Source organism: Oncorhynchus clarkii, chromosome 14 (assembly GCF_045791955.1).
Source record: "Oncorhynchus clarkii lewisi isolate Uvic-CL-2024 chromosome 14, UVic_Ocla_1.0, whole genome shotgun sequence".
Classification (NCBI taxonomy): Eukaryota; Metazoa; Chordata; class Actinopteri; order Salmoniformes; family Salmonidae; genus Oncorhynchus; species Oncorhynchus clarkii.
The window spans coordinates 40,176,512-40,194,870 of NC_092160.1; the positions used below are offsets into that span (position 1 = coordinate 40,176,512).

General features: G+C 42.6%; 1 protein-coding gene across 1 annotated transcript; it reads left to right on the forward strand.

Moving 5' to 3' along the window:
• The first annotated feature begins 463 nt into the window (after nt 1–463).
• Nucleotides 464–7,639, forward strand: LOC139366596 (dual specificity protein phosphatase 1-like). The gene is made up of 5 exons (XM_071104278.1): nt 464–1,243; nt 1,805–1,947; nt 2,267–2,486; nt 5,147–6,795; nt 7,101–7,639. The coding sequence occupies exons 1-4, from the start codon at nt 874–876 to the stop codon at nt 5,506–5,508; spliced, it is 1,095 nt and encodes a 364-aa protein (XP_070960379.1). The 5' UTR covers nt 464–873; the 3' UTR covers nt 5,509–6,795; nt 7,101–7,639.
• The last annotated feature ends 10,720 nt before the right edge of the window (nt 7,640–18,359 follow it).

Here is an 18,359-nt window from a genome sequence, read left to right on the forward strand (position 1 = left end):
ATCCATACTTTATATTTTGATATAAATACTTAATTATTCTATTTTATAATGGGATATATATTGGGATATATAAGTAGGCCAGTCTCCTTAGTCTACCCATAGCGACATGCCCCATCAGAGATACTTTCACTATCCTTTCCCTGATATCTCTGCCCCCATAATATAGCTGCTACCAGCCCCCATAATCATTTCACACACAGAAAGACATTATTTTAAAACTCTTGTGTTTGTAATTGTTTACCTATTAATGTCTGATTGTTTTTGTTTGTTGTTGTTTTGTTTTCACTTGTTTTGGCAATGTAAACATATGTTTCCCATGCCAATAAAGCCTCTGTGACTAGAACTGAGAGGAGCTGGTGGAAGGGTGGGTGGGTGGCCTTCATTGGTTGACTCGAAAGCGCGATGACGTATGTGCAAACCCGTGCGGGCAGTGTACCAGGAAGGGAGTAAGTAGTATGATGTCATTGTTTTCTCCCTCACTAGAAGAGATACTATATAAGTCCTTTTCACAGGCTACCCTCAGAACAACCTCGGGAATGAAAAGAAAAACTTGTTTTTAACAAGAAACAACCAAAGAAAATACACACGAGAAGAGGAACGGATTGTTGTAATTTTTTATTCTACATTTATTCATTGTTACTGATTTTTTTTATTTTCTCTCAGTTTACATTAATTTTGGGAAAACCTCAAAGAAGCTAAGGAGAACAAAAGAACATACAACTGTTTCAAGAATAAATCTACTTGTGTCTTAAAAAAAATAAAACCTCACAAGTTGCTATAGGAACAGGTGACACAGACCACCCAGGGGTTTATTTGCCTGTTCCACAGCCTATCTACTTGTATTTAACATTTGACGCCCGTCGCCCTTCTACTATGGTGATAATGGAAGTCCCCAGCATCGATGCCATGTCCCTCCGCGGGCTGCTGGAGGGGGAAGACCCGGGCTGTCTGGTCCTGGACTGCCGCTCTTTCTTCTCCTTCAACTCCTCTCACATCCCCGGGTCCACCAACGTCCGCTTCAGTACTATAGTCCGCCGGAGGGCCAGAGGTGGGCTGGGGGTGGGACACATCGTGCCCAACGAGGACACGCGGAACCGGCTTCTCTCCGGGGAGTATCAGTCGGTAGTGTTTCTGGATGATCGGAGTTTGGACTTTGGCCAAGTGAAGAAGGACGGGACTCTAATGCTCGCCGTAACAGCTCTGTGCCGAAACCCGTGTGGGACTAGTTTCTTCTTTCTCACAGGTAATTTGATTTATTATAAACATGAAGCCTGTTTCTATAGCCTAGGCCTACTCCATATTGATTACGCACTCATGGTAACGAACGGCGCAACACAAAGTGCCATAGTGTAGGCCTACGTCAAATTAAAATCAAATCATATTGTATTGGTCACATACACGTGGTTAGCAGATGTTAATACGAGTGTAGCGAAATGCTTGTGCTTCTAATTCCAACAGTGCAGTAATATCTAACAAGTAATCTAACAATTCCCCAACAACTACCTAATACACACAAATCTAAAGGGGTGAAGAATATGTACATATAAATATATGGATGAGCGATGGCAGAACGGCGTAGGCAAGACGCAGTAGATGGTATAAAATACAGTATATACATATGAGATGAGTAATGTAGGATATGTAAACATTATTAAAGTGGAGTTATTTAAAGTGACAGTTATGAAGTGAACACTGTGACTGTACGGAAACAGCCGCTTTACAGCTGTTTCTGTTTATAACGATGAGATGGTGACGTGACTGTTGTACAGTAAGTATCCTTACGTCCCATCTTGTCATTGTTTAGGTGGTTTTGACACGTTCTCCTCGGAGTATCCAGAGATGTGTACCAAGCCGTCAGCGCCACAGGGACTCAGTCTGCCCCTCAGCGCCCGTCCAGACAGCGCCGAGCCCGGCTGCAGTCCATGCAGTACACCGCTCTATGACCAGGTAGGTTTTCTTTAAAACGTGTATTTGGTATGTTATTACTGTTTAACAGCACTTTTACCTGTATAATAAATAAACCAACGTCGGTGTGTCGTCAAACAATAGATTCTGTCGTCTTAAACTAACCTCAATTTGGTAGGCTACAGGCGTAAGTATTGATAGTCTTTGACATTGTTTTTCTGTTCCTATCGTCATCTCTAATAACACTTTGACATGTTATTACTCTCAAAACAATGTCAATGTGTCATCAAACTATAGATTTGGACATCTTAGACTATCTTTATTGTGGTGGTTGACTGTTGTCTGTCCTGTTCCTCTCCAGGGTGTTCCAGTGGAGATCCTTCCCTTCCTCTACCTGGGCAGTGCCTACCATGCCTCCAGAAAGGACATGATAGACATGCTGGGTATCACTGCTCTCATCAACGTATCAGCTAACTGCCCCAACCACTTTGAAGAGTCCTTCCAGTACAAGAGTATCCCCGTAGAGGACAACCACAAGGCTGATATCTCCTCCTGGTTCAATGAGGCTATAGAGTTTATCGGTGAGTTACGGTCGTTTAGCAGACACTCCTATTCAGAACAACTAACAGTCTATTCAGCTTCAGGTAGCTGGGTAAGAAAACATATTGAGACCTTGGAACTATAAGGTTATATCTGACATGTTTGTTAAGAAAAATATATATATAAAAAAGAGCTATTCACATATAATTGATCTTTTAGATTATTATTCATATGTCTGTGAAGTTAGATTTTTGAAAAAGTACATTTTAATTTGGGAAAAAAATTGAAAAACTAGAACGTTCTATTTGCATAAACCCATTTGAACTTGGTGCTATAAGGTTCTGTCTGCAATCCAGGCACAATCCTGAACAAATACAGACGGACCAATCAGAACATGTCTTTGCCACCTCCCTCTAGGTATGGTCTAGGCTAGTCTAGCCAGCAATAATGGTATGGAGGCAAAACAACACTGTCAGAAATGTTCAAGTGAGTGACGTGGCCACATCGATGCCAGTTATTCATCTGACGATCAAAATATATTTCTTCATGTCGGTAAATAGTGTTATTCCATCATTTATTTATTTACATAGCTACAGTTGTCTTAAAAATGTCTAATTCAGAAGTGTGAAATAGAACCGTATGGCTGAACCCAGATTGACATTTCGGAGCCATAAGGTTCAAAACAGTACTCTGTACTTCAGGTACCTTTTAAGGTTTGGTCCTTAGTGGGTTATTAAAGAAGAAGTCACTACAGAACACTTCTGGGACTTGAAAACGTTGATGCTCAATATCTCAGAACTATGCTTTGCACAGGTCACGATATCACAATTGTTGTAAGTAGCTAGCTAACTAATTGTCTCGTAACTCTAGATACCTGTCAAACGTAGGACACAATCACCAAGCAAGGCAACCACAGCTGTAGTCATAGAAGCTATTGGTTTGGTGGGCAAACAAACTACTACAACTCAACAGCCAACCCCCTCCCTCCCTCTCAACAGCCCCCCCCCCCCCCTCAACAGCCAACCCCCTCCCTCTCAACAGCCAACCCCCTCCCTCTCAACAGCCAACCCCCTCCCTCTCAACAGCCGACCCCCTCCCTCTCTCAAACTCAACAGCCAACCCCCTCCCTCTCTCCAACTCAACAGCCAACCCCCTCCCTCTCTCCAACTCCACAGCCAACCCCCTCCCTCTCTCCCAACTCAACAGCCAACCCCCTCCCTCTCTCCCAACTCAACAGCCAACCCCCTCCCTCTCTCCATCACGCTCTCCTCTCCTCCATTCAATGACTTGGATTTAAATAGAAAAAAAGTTCCCTCCAAATTCCAACCAGCTGTCTGAGCCAGGGCTCCCTGCTTCACCACAATGGTGGTGACATCATCACAGCCCATCCACCCTTTTCATGTGGGAGCCACAAAGCAGACCCAACAGACCCAGAACTCACTCTGCTTTTGTAGCAGGCAGCCAGAGAGAGAGAGACAGAGCTGTATGCCAAATGGAATCCTATTCCCTTTATAGTACACTGCCCTGTCAAATGTATTGCACTATATATATAGGGAATAGGGAGCCATTTGAGATGTACCCAGAGAGAGGCTGATGGTTGAATGCAGCTCTCTCCTCTCCGTCTCTTTGTTCTGTCGGGACAAAAGGCAGTTTTCTCCACCAGGCTCACGGCCGGCCTTTCTCCCAGATTAATAACCCCAGCCGAGGGGCAACCAACCCCCCTTTGTCCCCTTCTGCCCCCCTCTCCTTGGGGAATAGCCCCCCTGATCACCCACCACCCCAGACCCATCTAACTGCCCCATTCCTAAGTTAATGAGATGGGTCTGTTAGCAACACCATTAGTTAGTAACACTATGGAGGGTGATTTGCAACTGAAAGTTAGTCACTTCCTGCTGTGCCTTAGTAGGCCTACTGACTGAGCAAGGAGGATATTGGTAACTTCCTGCTGTGCCTTAAGGCTTCCGCATGCTTTAGTTCGGCTGGCGCATAGTAAACTGGTCTAGGGGAACCTAACGAGGGTGCACCATACTTCCTTAAAAAACCTTCGCTTAAAAACAACAAAAAATCTGCAATAGTACTTTTTGTCCATTTTGAGATGCCTTAGCTAGTATACACGCCCTCAAAATAGATAACTCAAGAAATCTGTAGTTAATTTGGATGTGTTTGTCGAGGAGACCTTAGTCACACAATTTTACATCTAAACTAAGATGTTTGGTGCTGTATTTCTCAATGAAAACATGTCATCGTCTCTGAATGATAACAAATACTTTATTGAAGAATCCCTACTGTTGACCAATCACCATCGAAGGGGCGTAGACTTGGTCTACCAACTTCTGCTTGCCTCGAGAAAACATTTTAGTGTTCATGAACAGCCGGAAAAAAACCTTTACCGATGCCCAAAACGAACAAAAACGCCATAAAACACAAACGTGATCCGAACTGTTTCGGCTGGGATGTGTGCATCCCATTTTACGTATGGGTGGTCCCAGGAATTGAACCCACTACCCTGTTGTTACAAGTGCCATGCTCTCCCAACTGAGCTACAAAGGACCAATGGTATTCTAACACAGTCAAGAGAAACCTTTCAGAAATCTGGCAACAACTTATACAACTGTCTCACACTTACAGAAGAACTAAGTTGAATATGTTGTATTGATACATAGTTGTACTAATCTCCCCTCTCCTTCTCTCTCTCCTGTAGACTCCATCCGTAATAAAGGCGGTCGTGTGTTTGTCCACTGCCAAGCCGGCATCTCCCGCTCCGCCACCATCTGTCTGGCCTACCTGATGAGGACCAACCGCGTGAAGCTGGACGAGGCCTTTGAGTTCGTCAAGCAACGCCGCAGCATCATCAGTCCTAACTTCAGCTTCATGGGCCAACTCCTACGGTTTGAGTCCCAAGTCCTGGCTACTTCATCCTGCTCGTCGGAAGCCGGGAGTCCTGCCCTGGGGAAGAACAGTACGGTCTTTAACTTCCCAGTGTCTATCCCCGTCCATGGCTCTGCTGGACACGGACAGCTCTCCTTCCTCCACAGCCCCATCACCACCTCACCGAGCTGCTAAGGGGAAGAGTAGGATCAGATGGAGGGCTGTCTGTCTTAGCCTGGACTTGAACTGAACTGTCACTATTGGTGTCGAGTCGTTGTGAATGTACTGTCAAAATACCAGTACTGTACTGTAACAATACTAGTACTGTACTGTCACAATACTAGTAGTGACAATACTAGTTGTGTACTGTAACAATACTAGTAGTGTACTGTAGCAATACTAGTAGTGTACTGTAACAATACTAGTAGTGACGATACTAGTAGTGTACTGTAACAATACTAGTGGTGTACTGTAGCAATACTAGTAGTGACAATACTAGTAGTGTACTGTAACAATACTAGTAGTGACAATACTAGTAGTGTACTGTAACAATACTAGTGGTGTACTGTAACAATACTAGTAGTGTACTGTAACAATACTAGTCGTGACAATACTAGTAGTGTGCTGTAACACTACTAGTAGTGACACTACCAGTAGTGTACTGTAACAATACTAGTAGTGGAAATACTAGTACTGTACTGTAACAATACTAGTACTGACAATACTAGTAGTGTACTGTAACACTACTAGTAGTGACAATACTAGTAGTGTACTGTAACAATACTAGTACTGACAATACTAGTAGTGACAATACTAGTAGTGTACTGTAACACTACTCGGAGTGTACTGTCAGTGTCACTCAACTACAGGTGATTAATCATTGAGTTTTGGATAGACATTGAGCTCTAGAACTGATGGAATCCTTATTGTTGCCCTTCCTGGTGTAAAGGTCATAAAGACGTGATCCTGGCATCACAGGACAAAAGGGCTAACTTTTGGAGAGACAAACCAAGTGGCCTAGTTTATGGGTTAAATCCACAGGTCTGCCCCATTGCCTTAAAAGGAGCTTCTATGGCTACCAATATGGCAGTATGGTTATCACAGCATCTTCTTCTGAAGGTGAATGATACCCACAGATCTGCCTAGAATACCTCAACTTCTAGGAAGAGACAGAGAAGTCAATGGCTGAAGGTGAATGACACCCACAGATCTGCCTAGAATACCTCAACTTCTAGGAAGAGACAGAGAAGTCAATGGCTGAAGGTGAATGACACCCACAGATCTGCCTAGAATACCTCAACTTCTAGGAAGAGACAGAGAAGTCAATGCCTGAAGGTGACTGGGGGAAAGGGTCAATTCTTTAAAGGAAGTTAGAAGTATTTTAATGAGATGAAGAGAAGAAATTGTATTCAAATAACTTTGTCAAGTATGCAAAGTCATTTAATGAGAGTGGTCAGCTTTTCATAATCACAATAACAAAATGTACCTGCCACAACTCTACTCAAAATGAGCAAGTAAACCCTCCCTTGGTTACTCACAGACAGTCATATTTATTGCTACCAACCAGACTCTCAGGAATCATTTCAATGTCCCACAGCTTTGTTCACACAGAAACGAGCTGTCATCCTGAGAGAATCCCGCTAATGCCTCGGCAAACGACACGCAGGTTTGGATAAATCACTCCTCAGGCTCTTTATTGTTGACGAACAATGAATGTATCTCTGATCTCTGGCCAATCAGCCAGCTCGGAGAGCGCCAGAAGGTTTAGTTTAAAGTGGATGGGAAAGCCCCATTCACATGCAAATGTATGCCTTTTATAAAACACCGTAAGACCCTGACGATCCCGACAATATTGGGGGAACCAACCAACCAACCACCAGATACCTCTGAAACACCACCATGCCTTTGTAGTGCTAGCAGCTGTTAGCTAACACTAGCTCTGTTAGCATCATGCTAGCTCTGTTAGCAACATGTACCGTTCGCATGTTAGCTCTGTTAGCATCATGCTAGCTCTGTTAGCAAGCATCATGTCCCGTTCGCATGTTAGCTCTGTTAGCATCATGCTAGCTCTGTTGGCATCTTGTACTGTTAGTATCATTAGCATGCTAGCTCTGTTAGCATCTTCTACAATTAACATCTCTGGGAGAGAGTCAGAACCCCTAAAGCACTAAGACGGGGGATCAGGCTCACCAGAGACTGCTGTCTGTCATTACCTATGTGATATTTATTGAACTAAAGTAATATATTTCTTACCATATATATTTTTGCATATGTTTGTTAGTAGTTGTTTTTGATACCGTTAAATAAATCCTATTTGTCTTTTGTACTTCGTTGCAGAACTTTGTCGTTTCTTTATTTTTGACACATAAAGTAAATTGGAAATGCTAAAAGACACAGTAAAATGTAATGATTGTATATTACACCAACACCATAGAGAAAATAAATATGGTAGACTCAAATACACCACAATCTATATTATATACATAGGATGACTATACACATGACTACATCATCAATCTAATGCTGACATCTAGGCTTCCAAATAAGAACTGTTATAGTTTAGCAGTGTTGGGCCTGAATTTCAGGACAAAACATTACAGAATAAAATATTATTTTAAAATATCTGAAAAATATATTTCATCAAAATGTTATCAATGGTACATGAAACAACAACTGATGGTGTAATAATCGAAAATATATGGACCCTGAACCACAGGGTTACCCAGTATAGTTACCATACCCAGTATAGTTACCATACCCAGTATAGTTACCATACCTAGTATAGTTACCATACCCAGTATAGTTACCATACCCATTATAGTTACCATACCCAGTATAGTTACCATACCTAGTATAGTTACCATACCCAGTATAGTTACCATACCCAGCATAGTTACCACACCTAGTATAGTTACCATACCCAGTATAGTTACCATACCCAGCATAGTTACCATACCCAGTATAGTTACCATACCCAGTATAGTTATCATACCTACTATAGTTACCATACCCAGTATAGTTACCATACCCAGTATAGTTACCATACCCAGTATAGTTACCATACCCAGTATAGTTACCAGTATAGTTACCAGTATAGTTACCAGTATAGTTACCAGTACAGTTACCATACCCAGTATAGTTCCCATACCCAGTATAGTTACCATACCCAGTATAGTTACCATACCCAGTATAGTTACCATACCCAGTATAGTTACCATACCCAGGATAGTTACCAGTATAGTTACCAGTATAGTTACCAGTATAGTTACCAGTATAGTTACCATACCCAGTATAGTTACCATACCCAGTATAGTTACCATACCCAGTATAGTTACCATACCCAGTATAGTTACCATACCCAGTATAGTTACCATACCCAGTATAGTTACCATACCCAGTATAGTTACCATACCTAGTATAGTTACCATACCCAGTATAGTTACCATACCTAGTATAGTTTACCATACCCAGCATAGTTACCACACCTAGTATAGTTACCATACCCAGTATAGTTACCATACCCAGTATAGTTACCATACCCAGTATAGTTACCATAACCAGTATAGTTACCATACCTAGTATAGTTACCATACCCAGTATAGTTACCATACCCAGTATAGTTACCATACCTACTATAGTTACCATACCTAGTATAGTTACCATACTTAGTATAGTTACCATACCCAGTATAGTTACCATACCCTAGTATAGTTATCCTACCTACTACCATACCCAGTATAGTTACCATACCCAGTATAGTTACCATACCCAGTATAGTTACCATACCCAGTATAGTTACCATACCTAGTATAGTTCATACCAGTTACCATACCTAGTATAGTTACCATTCCTACTATAGTTATCATACCTATAGTTACCATACCCAGTATAGTTACCATACCCAGTATAGTTACCATACCTAGTATAGTTACCATACCCAGTATAGTTACCATACCCAGTATAGTTACCATACCCAGTATAGTTACCATACCTAGTATAGTTACCATACCCAGTATAGTTACCATTCCCAGTATAGTTACCATACCCAGCATAGTTACCACACCTAGTATTTTTTTTTATTTTTATTTTACCTTTATTTAACCAGGCAAGTCAGTTAAGAACAAATTCTTATTTTCAATGACGGCCTGGGAACAGTGGGTTAACTGGGAACAGTTACTTCCAACGCTCTAACCACTAGGCTACCCTGCCGCCCCACACCCATACCCAGTATAGTTACCATACCCAGTATAGTTTACTATAGTTACCATACCTAGTATAGTTACCATACCCAGTATAGTTACCATACCCAGTATAGTTACCAGTATAGCTCCCAGTATAGTTACCATACCCAGTATAGTTACCATAACCAGTATAGTTACCATACCTACTATAGTTACCATACCCAGTACAGTTACCATACCCAGTATAGTTACCATACCTAGTATAGTTACCCTTAGTATAGTTACCATACCCTATAGTTACCATACTTAGTATAGTTATCATACCTACTATAGTATAGTTACCATACTATAGTTACCATACCCAGGATAGTTTAGTATAGTTACCATAACCAGTATAGTTACCATACCTACAGTATAGTTACATACCCAGTTACCATAGTACTTACTATATACCATACCTAGTATAGTTACCATACTTAGTATAGTTTCCATACCAGTATAGTTACCATACCCTATAGTTACCATACTTACTATAGTTACCATACCTAGTATAGTTACCATACTTAGTATAGTTACCATAACCAGTATAGTTACCATACCCAGTATAGTTACCATATCTAGTATAGTTACCATACTTAGTATAGTTACCATAACCAGTATAGTTACCATACCTAGTATAGTTATCCTACCTACTAGAGTTACCATACCTACTAGAGTTACCATACCTACTATAGTTACCATACTTAGTATAGTTATCATACCTACTAGAGTTACCATACCCAGTATAGTTACCATACCTAGTATAGTTACCATACCTACCATAGTTACCATACTTAGTATAGTTACCATAACCAGTATAGTTACCATAACCAGTATAGTTACCAAACCTACTATAGTTACCATAACCATTATAGTTACCATAACCAGTATAGTTACCATACCCAGTATAGTTACCATATCTAGTATAGTTACCATACTTAGTATAGTTACCATAACCAGTATAGTTACCATACCTAGTATAGTTATCCTACCTACTAGAGTTACCCTACCTACTAGAGTTACCATACCTACTATAGTTACCATACTTAGTATAGTTACCATACCCAGTATAGTTCCCATACCCAGTATAGTTATCATAACCAGTATAGTTACCATACCTACTATAGTTACCATACCCAGTATAGTTACCATACCCAGTATAGTTACCAGTATAGCTCCCAGTATAGTTACCATACCCAGTACAGTTACCAAACCTACTATAGTTACCATAACCATTATAGTTACCATAACCAGTATAGTTACCATACCCAGTATAGTTACCATATCTAGTATAGTTACCATACTTAGTATAGTTACCATAACCAGTATAGTTACCATACCTAGTATAGTTATCCTACCTACTAGAGTTACCCTACCTACTAGAGTTACCATACCTACTATAGTTACCATACTTAGTATAGTTACCATACCCAGTATAGTTCCCATACCCAGTATAGTTACCATAACCAGTATAGTTACCATACCTACTATAGTTACCATACCCAGTATAGTTACCATACCCAGTATAGTTACCAGTATAGCTCCCACTATAGTAGGTACCATACCTAGTATAGTTACCATACTTAGTATAGTTACCATACCCAGTATAGTTATCCTACCTACTAGAGTTGCCATACCTACTATAGGTACCATACTTAGTATAGTTATCATACCTACTAGAGTTACCATACCTAGTATAGTTACCATTCCTACTATAGTTATCATACCTACTAGAGTTACCATACCCAGTATAGTTACCATACCCAGTATAGTTACCATACCCAGTATAGTTACCATACCTAGTATAGTTACCATACCTACCATTGTTACCATACTTAGTATAGTTACCATAACCAGTATAGTTACCATAACCAGTATAGTTACCAAACCTACTATAGTTACCATAACCATTATAGTTACCATACTTAGTATAGTTACCATAACCAGTATAGTTACCATACCCAGTATAGTTACCATACCCAGTATAGTTACCATGACCAGTATAGTTACCATACTTAGTCTAGTTACCATAACCAGTATAGTTACCATACCTACTATAGTTACCATACCCAGTATAGTTCCCATACCCAGTATAGTTTCCATACCTAGTATAGTTCCCATACCCAGTATAGTTCCCATACCTAGCATAGTTACCATACCTAGCATAGTTCCCATGCCCAATGTAGTTCCCCTACCTAGTATAGGTCCCATCCCTGCTTCCCACAGCTATTACTGTTACCTCAGGTCCTGGTCATTCATTGATATTTGTAATGTCATGGGTGCTATGACTCTGACGATCCTCTTCAGGATTGGTGGGTCTCCCGCGGGACAGTTGAGATAATGTAGGCTAATGTGATTAGCATGAGGTTGTAAGTAACAAGAACATTTCCCAGGACATTGACATATCTGATGTTGGCAGAAAGCTTAACTTCTTGTTAATCTAACTGCACTGTCCAATTTACAGTAGCTATTACAGTGAAATAATACCATGCTATTGTTTGAGGAGAGTGCACTTTTGTGAACTTGAAAATTTATTAATTAACAAACTAGTCACATCTGTCCAGTCTTGATACAACATTTTGAACAGAAATGCAATGTTTTATTGGATCAGTCCAAAACTTTGCATGTACACTTCTGCCATCTAGTGTCCAAAATCGAAATTGCGCCTGGGCTGGAATAATACATTATGGCCTATCTCTTGCATTTCAAAGACACATGTTTTTTCATTGTATTGTCTTTTTTCCAGATCTATTGCGTTATAGTCTCCTACATTCATTTCACATTTCCACAAACTTCAGTGTTTCTCTTCAAATGGTACCAATAATAACCATATCCTTGCTTCAGGTCCTGAGCTACAGGCAGTTAGATTTGGGTATGTCATTTTAGGTGAACATTGAAATAAAGGGGCAGATCCTTAAGAGTGCATTTTGGGTACATTGAAAGCCCCAACCAGATGTCTTTTTCTGAGTTTCACATCTTTCACACTAAGACGTAACGAAACAGCATTTAAATGTTTTTACATAAATTGGATCAATAAAATAATTTTCATAATTTAAATTTTACAGTTTCAAGATCATGATCTTTTGAAAATCAAGGGCGTAATTGGTGACATGTGAAGACATCTGAGAAACTAAGAAGGAAGATGGCCTGGTCTGAGGTTCCTATGTGAAGTAACATTCCCATTCCAAGTTGTGACCTCACATCCTGCTTGGGTCTAAAGCGATGGAATCTCCCTGTACCGCAGGCTGCATCGGGACTCTCCCGTATAGAATCCCCGGGGCTATACATCTTCTACTGTTTAGACAAGACAGTGTTTCCCACCTCCCCAACTGATCACGGGCCAAGCTGGCAACAGTCTGGAGAAATACCCACCCACATACCCACCCACATACCCACCCACACACACACACACACACACATGACCCCCCCCCCCCCCCCCCCCCCCCCCCCCATCCCTCCTCCACACCCTCTTGCGGGCCACAAAAGGAGCAGCTGCTAAGCGTTTGGGAAAAGTGTGACAACTAAAGAGCATTGATGGTTGAGTCATTGAGCCAGAGCCCCCGCCTTGTGTCCCCTGTCTGTCCCTCTGTCCTCCTCCTGGCCAATGAGAGATGGAGATGTGTGTTTGTGTGAAAGGTCTTTTAGTGCAAGGGATACAATACACCCTGGGCTTCATCCAGGGCAGACCCTTCCCTCTCCCTAGCGGTCAGGAACCCGAAAGGCAGCTGGTTCGAATCACCAAGCCGACGACGTGAAAAGTCTGTTAATGTGTCCTTTAGCAAGGCCCTTAGCCCTATTTGCTCAGGATAAGGGTGTCTGCTAAAAAATGACGACAATTTAAAGAACGGATTCTGTGAATGGTGTAGTCATTTTGAAACTGAATCTCAAACTGTTGGGTTCCAGAATTACATTTTTTGTTGCTTTTTATTTAACCTTTATTTAACTATCCAAGTCAGTTAAGAACAAATTCTTATTTACAATGACGGCCTACAGTGGGTTAACTGCCTTGTTCAGGGGCAGAACGACAGATTTTTACCTTGTCAGCTCGGGGATTCTATTCAGCAACCTTTCTGTTACTAGTTCAACGCTCTAACCACTAAGCTACCTGCCGCCCCTACACTCTAACCACTAGGCTACCTGCCGTCCCTACACTCTAACCACTAGGCTACCTGCCGCCCCTACGCTCTAACCACTAGGCTACCTGCCGCCCCTACGCTCTAACCACAAGGCTACCTGCCGCCCCTACACTCTAACCACTAGGCTACCTGCCGCCCCTACGCTCTAACCACAAGGCTACCTGTCGCCCCTACGCTCTAACCACAAGGCTACCTGCCGCCCCTACGCTCTAACCACAAGGCTACCTGCCGCCCCTACACTCTAACCACAAGGCTACCTGCCGCCCCTACACTCTAACCACAAGGCTACCTGTCGCCCCTACACTCTAACCACAAGGCTACCTGTCGCCCCTACACTCTAACCACAAGGCTACCTGCCGCCCCTACACTCTTAACCACAAGGCTACTTGCCGCCCCTACACTCTAACCACAAGGCTACCTGCCGCCCCTACACTCTAACCACAAGGCTACCTGCCGCCCCTACACTCTTAACCACAAGGCTACCTGCCGCCCCTACACTCTTAACCACAAGGCTACCTGCCGCCCCTACACTCTTAACCACAAGGCTACCTGCCGCCCCTACACTCTTAACCACAAGGCTACCTGCCGCCCCTACACTCTTAACCACAAGGCTACCTGCCGCCCCAATGGCACCAAAATAACTTGGGTTGTAGGTTCTAGAAGTTGGAGAATGTTTTGGAAACTCCACAAACACCATCAATGTGACCAAAGTGTTCACACAGCTAGCACATTTGGTTCCTTGAAAGTTATGGGAAAGTATGTTTTTGTTTCCCATTAGGTTCTGGGAACGAAGTCATACGTTTCCTGACATTTAAAACTGAAAGTGTTCTAAACGTTCTGAGAACAGAAGTGAACATTTTGACTTCTAGGGAATATTTTAGGTTGCACGGAGGTTCTGAGAACGTTTATCTATGGTTCCGAGAACGTTTTCCGGGGAGGTTTTTATTAACGTTCTGAGAATGGAAATTATAGGTCATTTTAAGGTAATTAAATAATGTTCTCTCAACATGTTTCAATAAGACTTTTAATAACACTGCTAGCTTTAACTGTTATGAAATCCAAGCACAGATATGAGACATGGAAATGAATTTGCTTAGGCATTAATCATGCACATCAGGTGTCTTTTTTTACTGTGGCATGGCATCAGTGAGATTATAATGATCTTCTGCTCTCTATCCAGGGAATTAGTCCACTGTGACACCAAGATGGAGCTGCATGGTGATTTTTTTCTCATACAAAGCTGCTCATTTTAGTCCATTCAAACAGACTCCATTTCAAAAGAGTCAAGCACTCATTAAGATCAGGTGTGGCCAATTAGTGGGCGCTCCTCAAGATTGTGTTGTGTTGATGCTGAGAACGGAATGTATATGTTTTTAAATAAAATTCTTAGAATGTTCTTAGAACATTACTAGGGTTTTTTATGGAACGTTTTATTAAATAGAACCACGAGGAAACTTGTAGAAAATGTTATGGGAAGATTGTATGCAAAATAACCATGACAACCAAAGCTCTCATCGAGCTCTAAGAAACATCTGCTTCTCGGAATGCTATGTGCTAGGTGGGAAGTGCTTACCTCACCCCAACAACCAACCACAGACCAGCTGGGAGTTTGGAATGCTATGTGCTAGGTGGGAAGTGCTTACCTCACCCCAACAACCAACCACAGACAAGCTGGGAGTTTGGAATGCTATGTGCTAGGTGGGAAGTGCTTACCTCACCCCAACAACTAACCACAGACAAGCTGGGAGTTTGGAATGCTATGTGCTAGGTGGGAAGTGCTTACCTCACCCCAACAACTAACCACAGACAAGCTGGGAGTTTGGAATGCTATGTGCTAGGTGGGAAGTACTTACCTCACCCCAACAACCAACCACAGACAAGCTGGGAGTTTGGAATGCTATGTGCTAGGTGGGAAGTGCTTACCTCACCCCAACAACCAACCACAGACAAGCTGGGAGTTTGGAATGCTATGTGCTAGGTGGGAAGTGCTTACCTCACCCCAACAACCAACCACAGACAAGCTGGGAGTATGGAATGCTATGTGCTAGGTGGGAAGTGCTTACCTCACCCCAACAACCAACCACAGACAAGCTGGGAGTATGGAATGCTATGTGCTAGGTGGGAAGTGCTTACCTCACCCCAACAACCAACCACAGACAAGCTGGGAGTTTGGAATGCTATGTGCTAGGTGGGAAGTGCTTACCTCACCCCAACAACCAACCACAGACAAGCTGGGAGTTTGGAATGCTATGTGCTAGGTGGGAAGTGCTTACCTCACCCCAACAACCAACCACAGACAAGCTGGGAGTATGGAATGCTATGTGCTACTCCCCCCACAATCTGGGAGTTTGGTGACATATGTGCTACTCCCCCCCCCCCCTCTCTCTCTCCCCAACCTCCTTTCACCCTTCCTCTCACACATCCCTCCCTCCTCTGCTTAGTTCACCCTTCTCCCCCTCTCAGACTGTTCTTCTCCTCCTCTTCTCCCTCCTCCCAGCCTCCTGTTCTTTTGTGTATTTTGACTTCCTGTTGTTAAGGATGAGGTAACAGGGATAAGGAGGAGATGGGAGTGTGTCACCTCATTGGCCCTTCTTTAGAAGCAGATGAATGTGAGAATAAACAGTCCAATCACACACAGGACAGAGAGGAGGATCACACCGTTTGGTCAAAGTCAATGTCAATACCGCTGAAATAAGGAAACGGTCTCCTGTTCATCTGGACAGCCTGTGACCAGTTTGACCAATTTGGCGCTGTGGACCACTTGGAGAATATTAGACATATTTACTTCAGTATAATCTCTATGATGTTGTCTTCATCACTTTCTAACTACTGGTAAATCTACAGTGTTTTATGATTCTTCTTCTTCTTCTTCTTCTTATTTGTGTTGTTGTTGTTGTTTTAAGCTGCATTTCATGATGGACTATTTGATGCTTACGGCTGCTTCTTTGTTGCTGTCTATCGAAGCAGTTATTTGGCCATAGATTAGAAAGTGTTAACTCAATGCGAGTCTTTTTGGGTAATGAGCCGTCATCAGGACTGTGCAAGAGAACAAGGGCTGGCTATTGTATCAGACACTACTGTGTCTGGCAGGAGTACCGACAACACACACTAGCGGTGCGTGGTCAGCTGTTTGTTTCCCCAACCGCACGACTATATGTGATAAAGTGAAAATCGGAGGCCCGCAACCGATCCTAAAAGGCGCTGCATGGTCAATCTGAGTCCTCATTGGCGGTGCAGCGCAATTACGGTGATATGGCCTCAGTAGAAATCTGGGCATGCATACATCTTGCGCTCTGCTGCGAAGCAGTATATAGATAGTGGGGGGGGTGATAGTGGGGGGGTGTAGTCTGGGTATAGAGAGTATATAGATAGTGGGGGGGTTGTAGTCTGGTTATAGACAGTATATAGATAGTGGGGGGGGGGGGGGGGGGGGTTGTAGTCTGGATATAAAGAGTATATAGATAGTGGGGGGGGTGTAGTCTGGGTATAGAGAGTATATAGATAGTGGGGGGGGGTGATAGTGGGGGGGTGTAGTCTGGGTATAGAGAGTATATAGATAGTGGGGGGGTTGTAGTCTGGTTATAGACAGTATATAGATAGTGGGGGGGGGGGGGGGGGGGTTGTAGTCTGGATATAAAGAGTATATAGATAGTGGGGGGGGTGTAGTCTGGGTATAGAGAGTATATAGATAGTGGGGGGGGGTGATAGTGAGGGGGTGTAGTCTGGGTATAGAGAGTATATAGATAGTGGGGGGGTTGTAGTCTGGTTATAGACAGTATATAGATAGTGGGGGGGTTGTAGTCTGGTTATAGACAGCATATAGATAGTGGGGGGGTTGTAGTCTGGTTATAGACAGTATATAGATAGTGGGGGGTTGTAGTCTGGATATAGACAGTATATATATAGTGGGGGGGTTGTAGTCTGGATATAGACAGTATATATATAGTGGGAAGGGTTGGGCTTGAAGTCTTGTTACAGAGGGGGGGGGGGTTGGGCTTGAAGTCTTGTTATAGAGGGGGGGGGGTTGGGCTTGAAGTCTTGTTATAGAGGGGGGGGGGGGGGTTGGGCTTGAAGTCTTGTTATAGAGGGGGGGGGGGGTTGGGCTTGAAGTCTTGTTATAGAGGGGGGGGGGGGGTTGGGCTTGAAGTCTATACATGGTCTCTACTAACTAGGGGTTTCATACATGGTCTCTACTAACTAGGTTTGTCATACATGGTCTCTACTAACTAGGGGTGTCATACATGGTCTCTACTAACTAGGGATTTCATACATGGTCTCTACTAACTAGGGGTCTCTACTAACTAGTGGTTTCATACATGGTCTCTACTAACTAGTGGTTTCATACATGGTCTCTACTAACTAGTGGTTTCATACATGGTCTCTACTAACTAGGGGTGTCATACATGGTCTCTACTAACTAGGGGTCTCTACTAACTAGTGGTTTCATACATGGTCTCTACTAACTAGTGGTTTCATACATGGTCTCTACTAACTAGTGGTTTCATACATGGTCTCTACTAACTAGGGGTTTCATACATGGTCTCTACTAACTAGTGGTGTCATACATGGTCTCTACTAACTAGTGGTTTCATACATGGTCTCTACTAACTAGGGGTCTCTACTAACTAGGGGTGTCATACATGGTCTCTACTAACTAGTGGTTTCATACATGGTCTCTACTAACTAGGGG

Bases quoted from the DNA above. Each gene is read 5' to 3' on its own strand.
- LOC139366596 (XM_071104278.1), top strand. From the start codon at position 874: ATGGTGATAATGGAAGTCCCCAGCATCGATGCCATGTCCCTCCGCGGG. The intron at 1,244-1,804 runs GTAATTTGATTT...GTCATTGTTTAG, and splicing joins TAGTTTCTTCTTTCTCACAG to GTGGTTTTGACACGTTCTCC. The intron at 1,948-2,266 runs GTAGGTTTTCTT...GTTCCTCTCCAG, and splicing joins GTACACCGCTCTATGACCAG to GGTGTTCCAGTGGAGATCCT.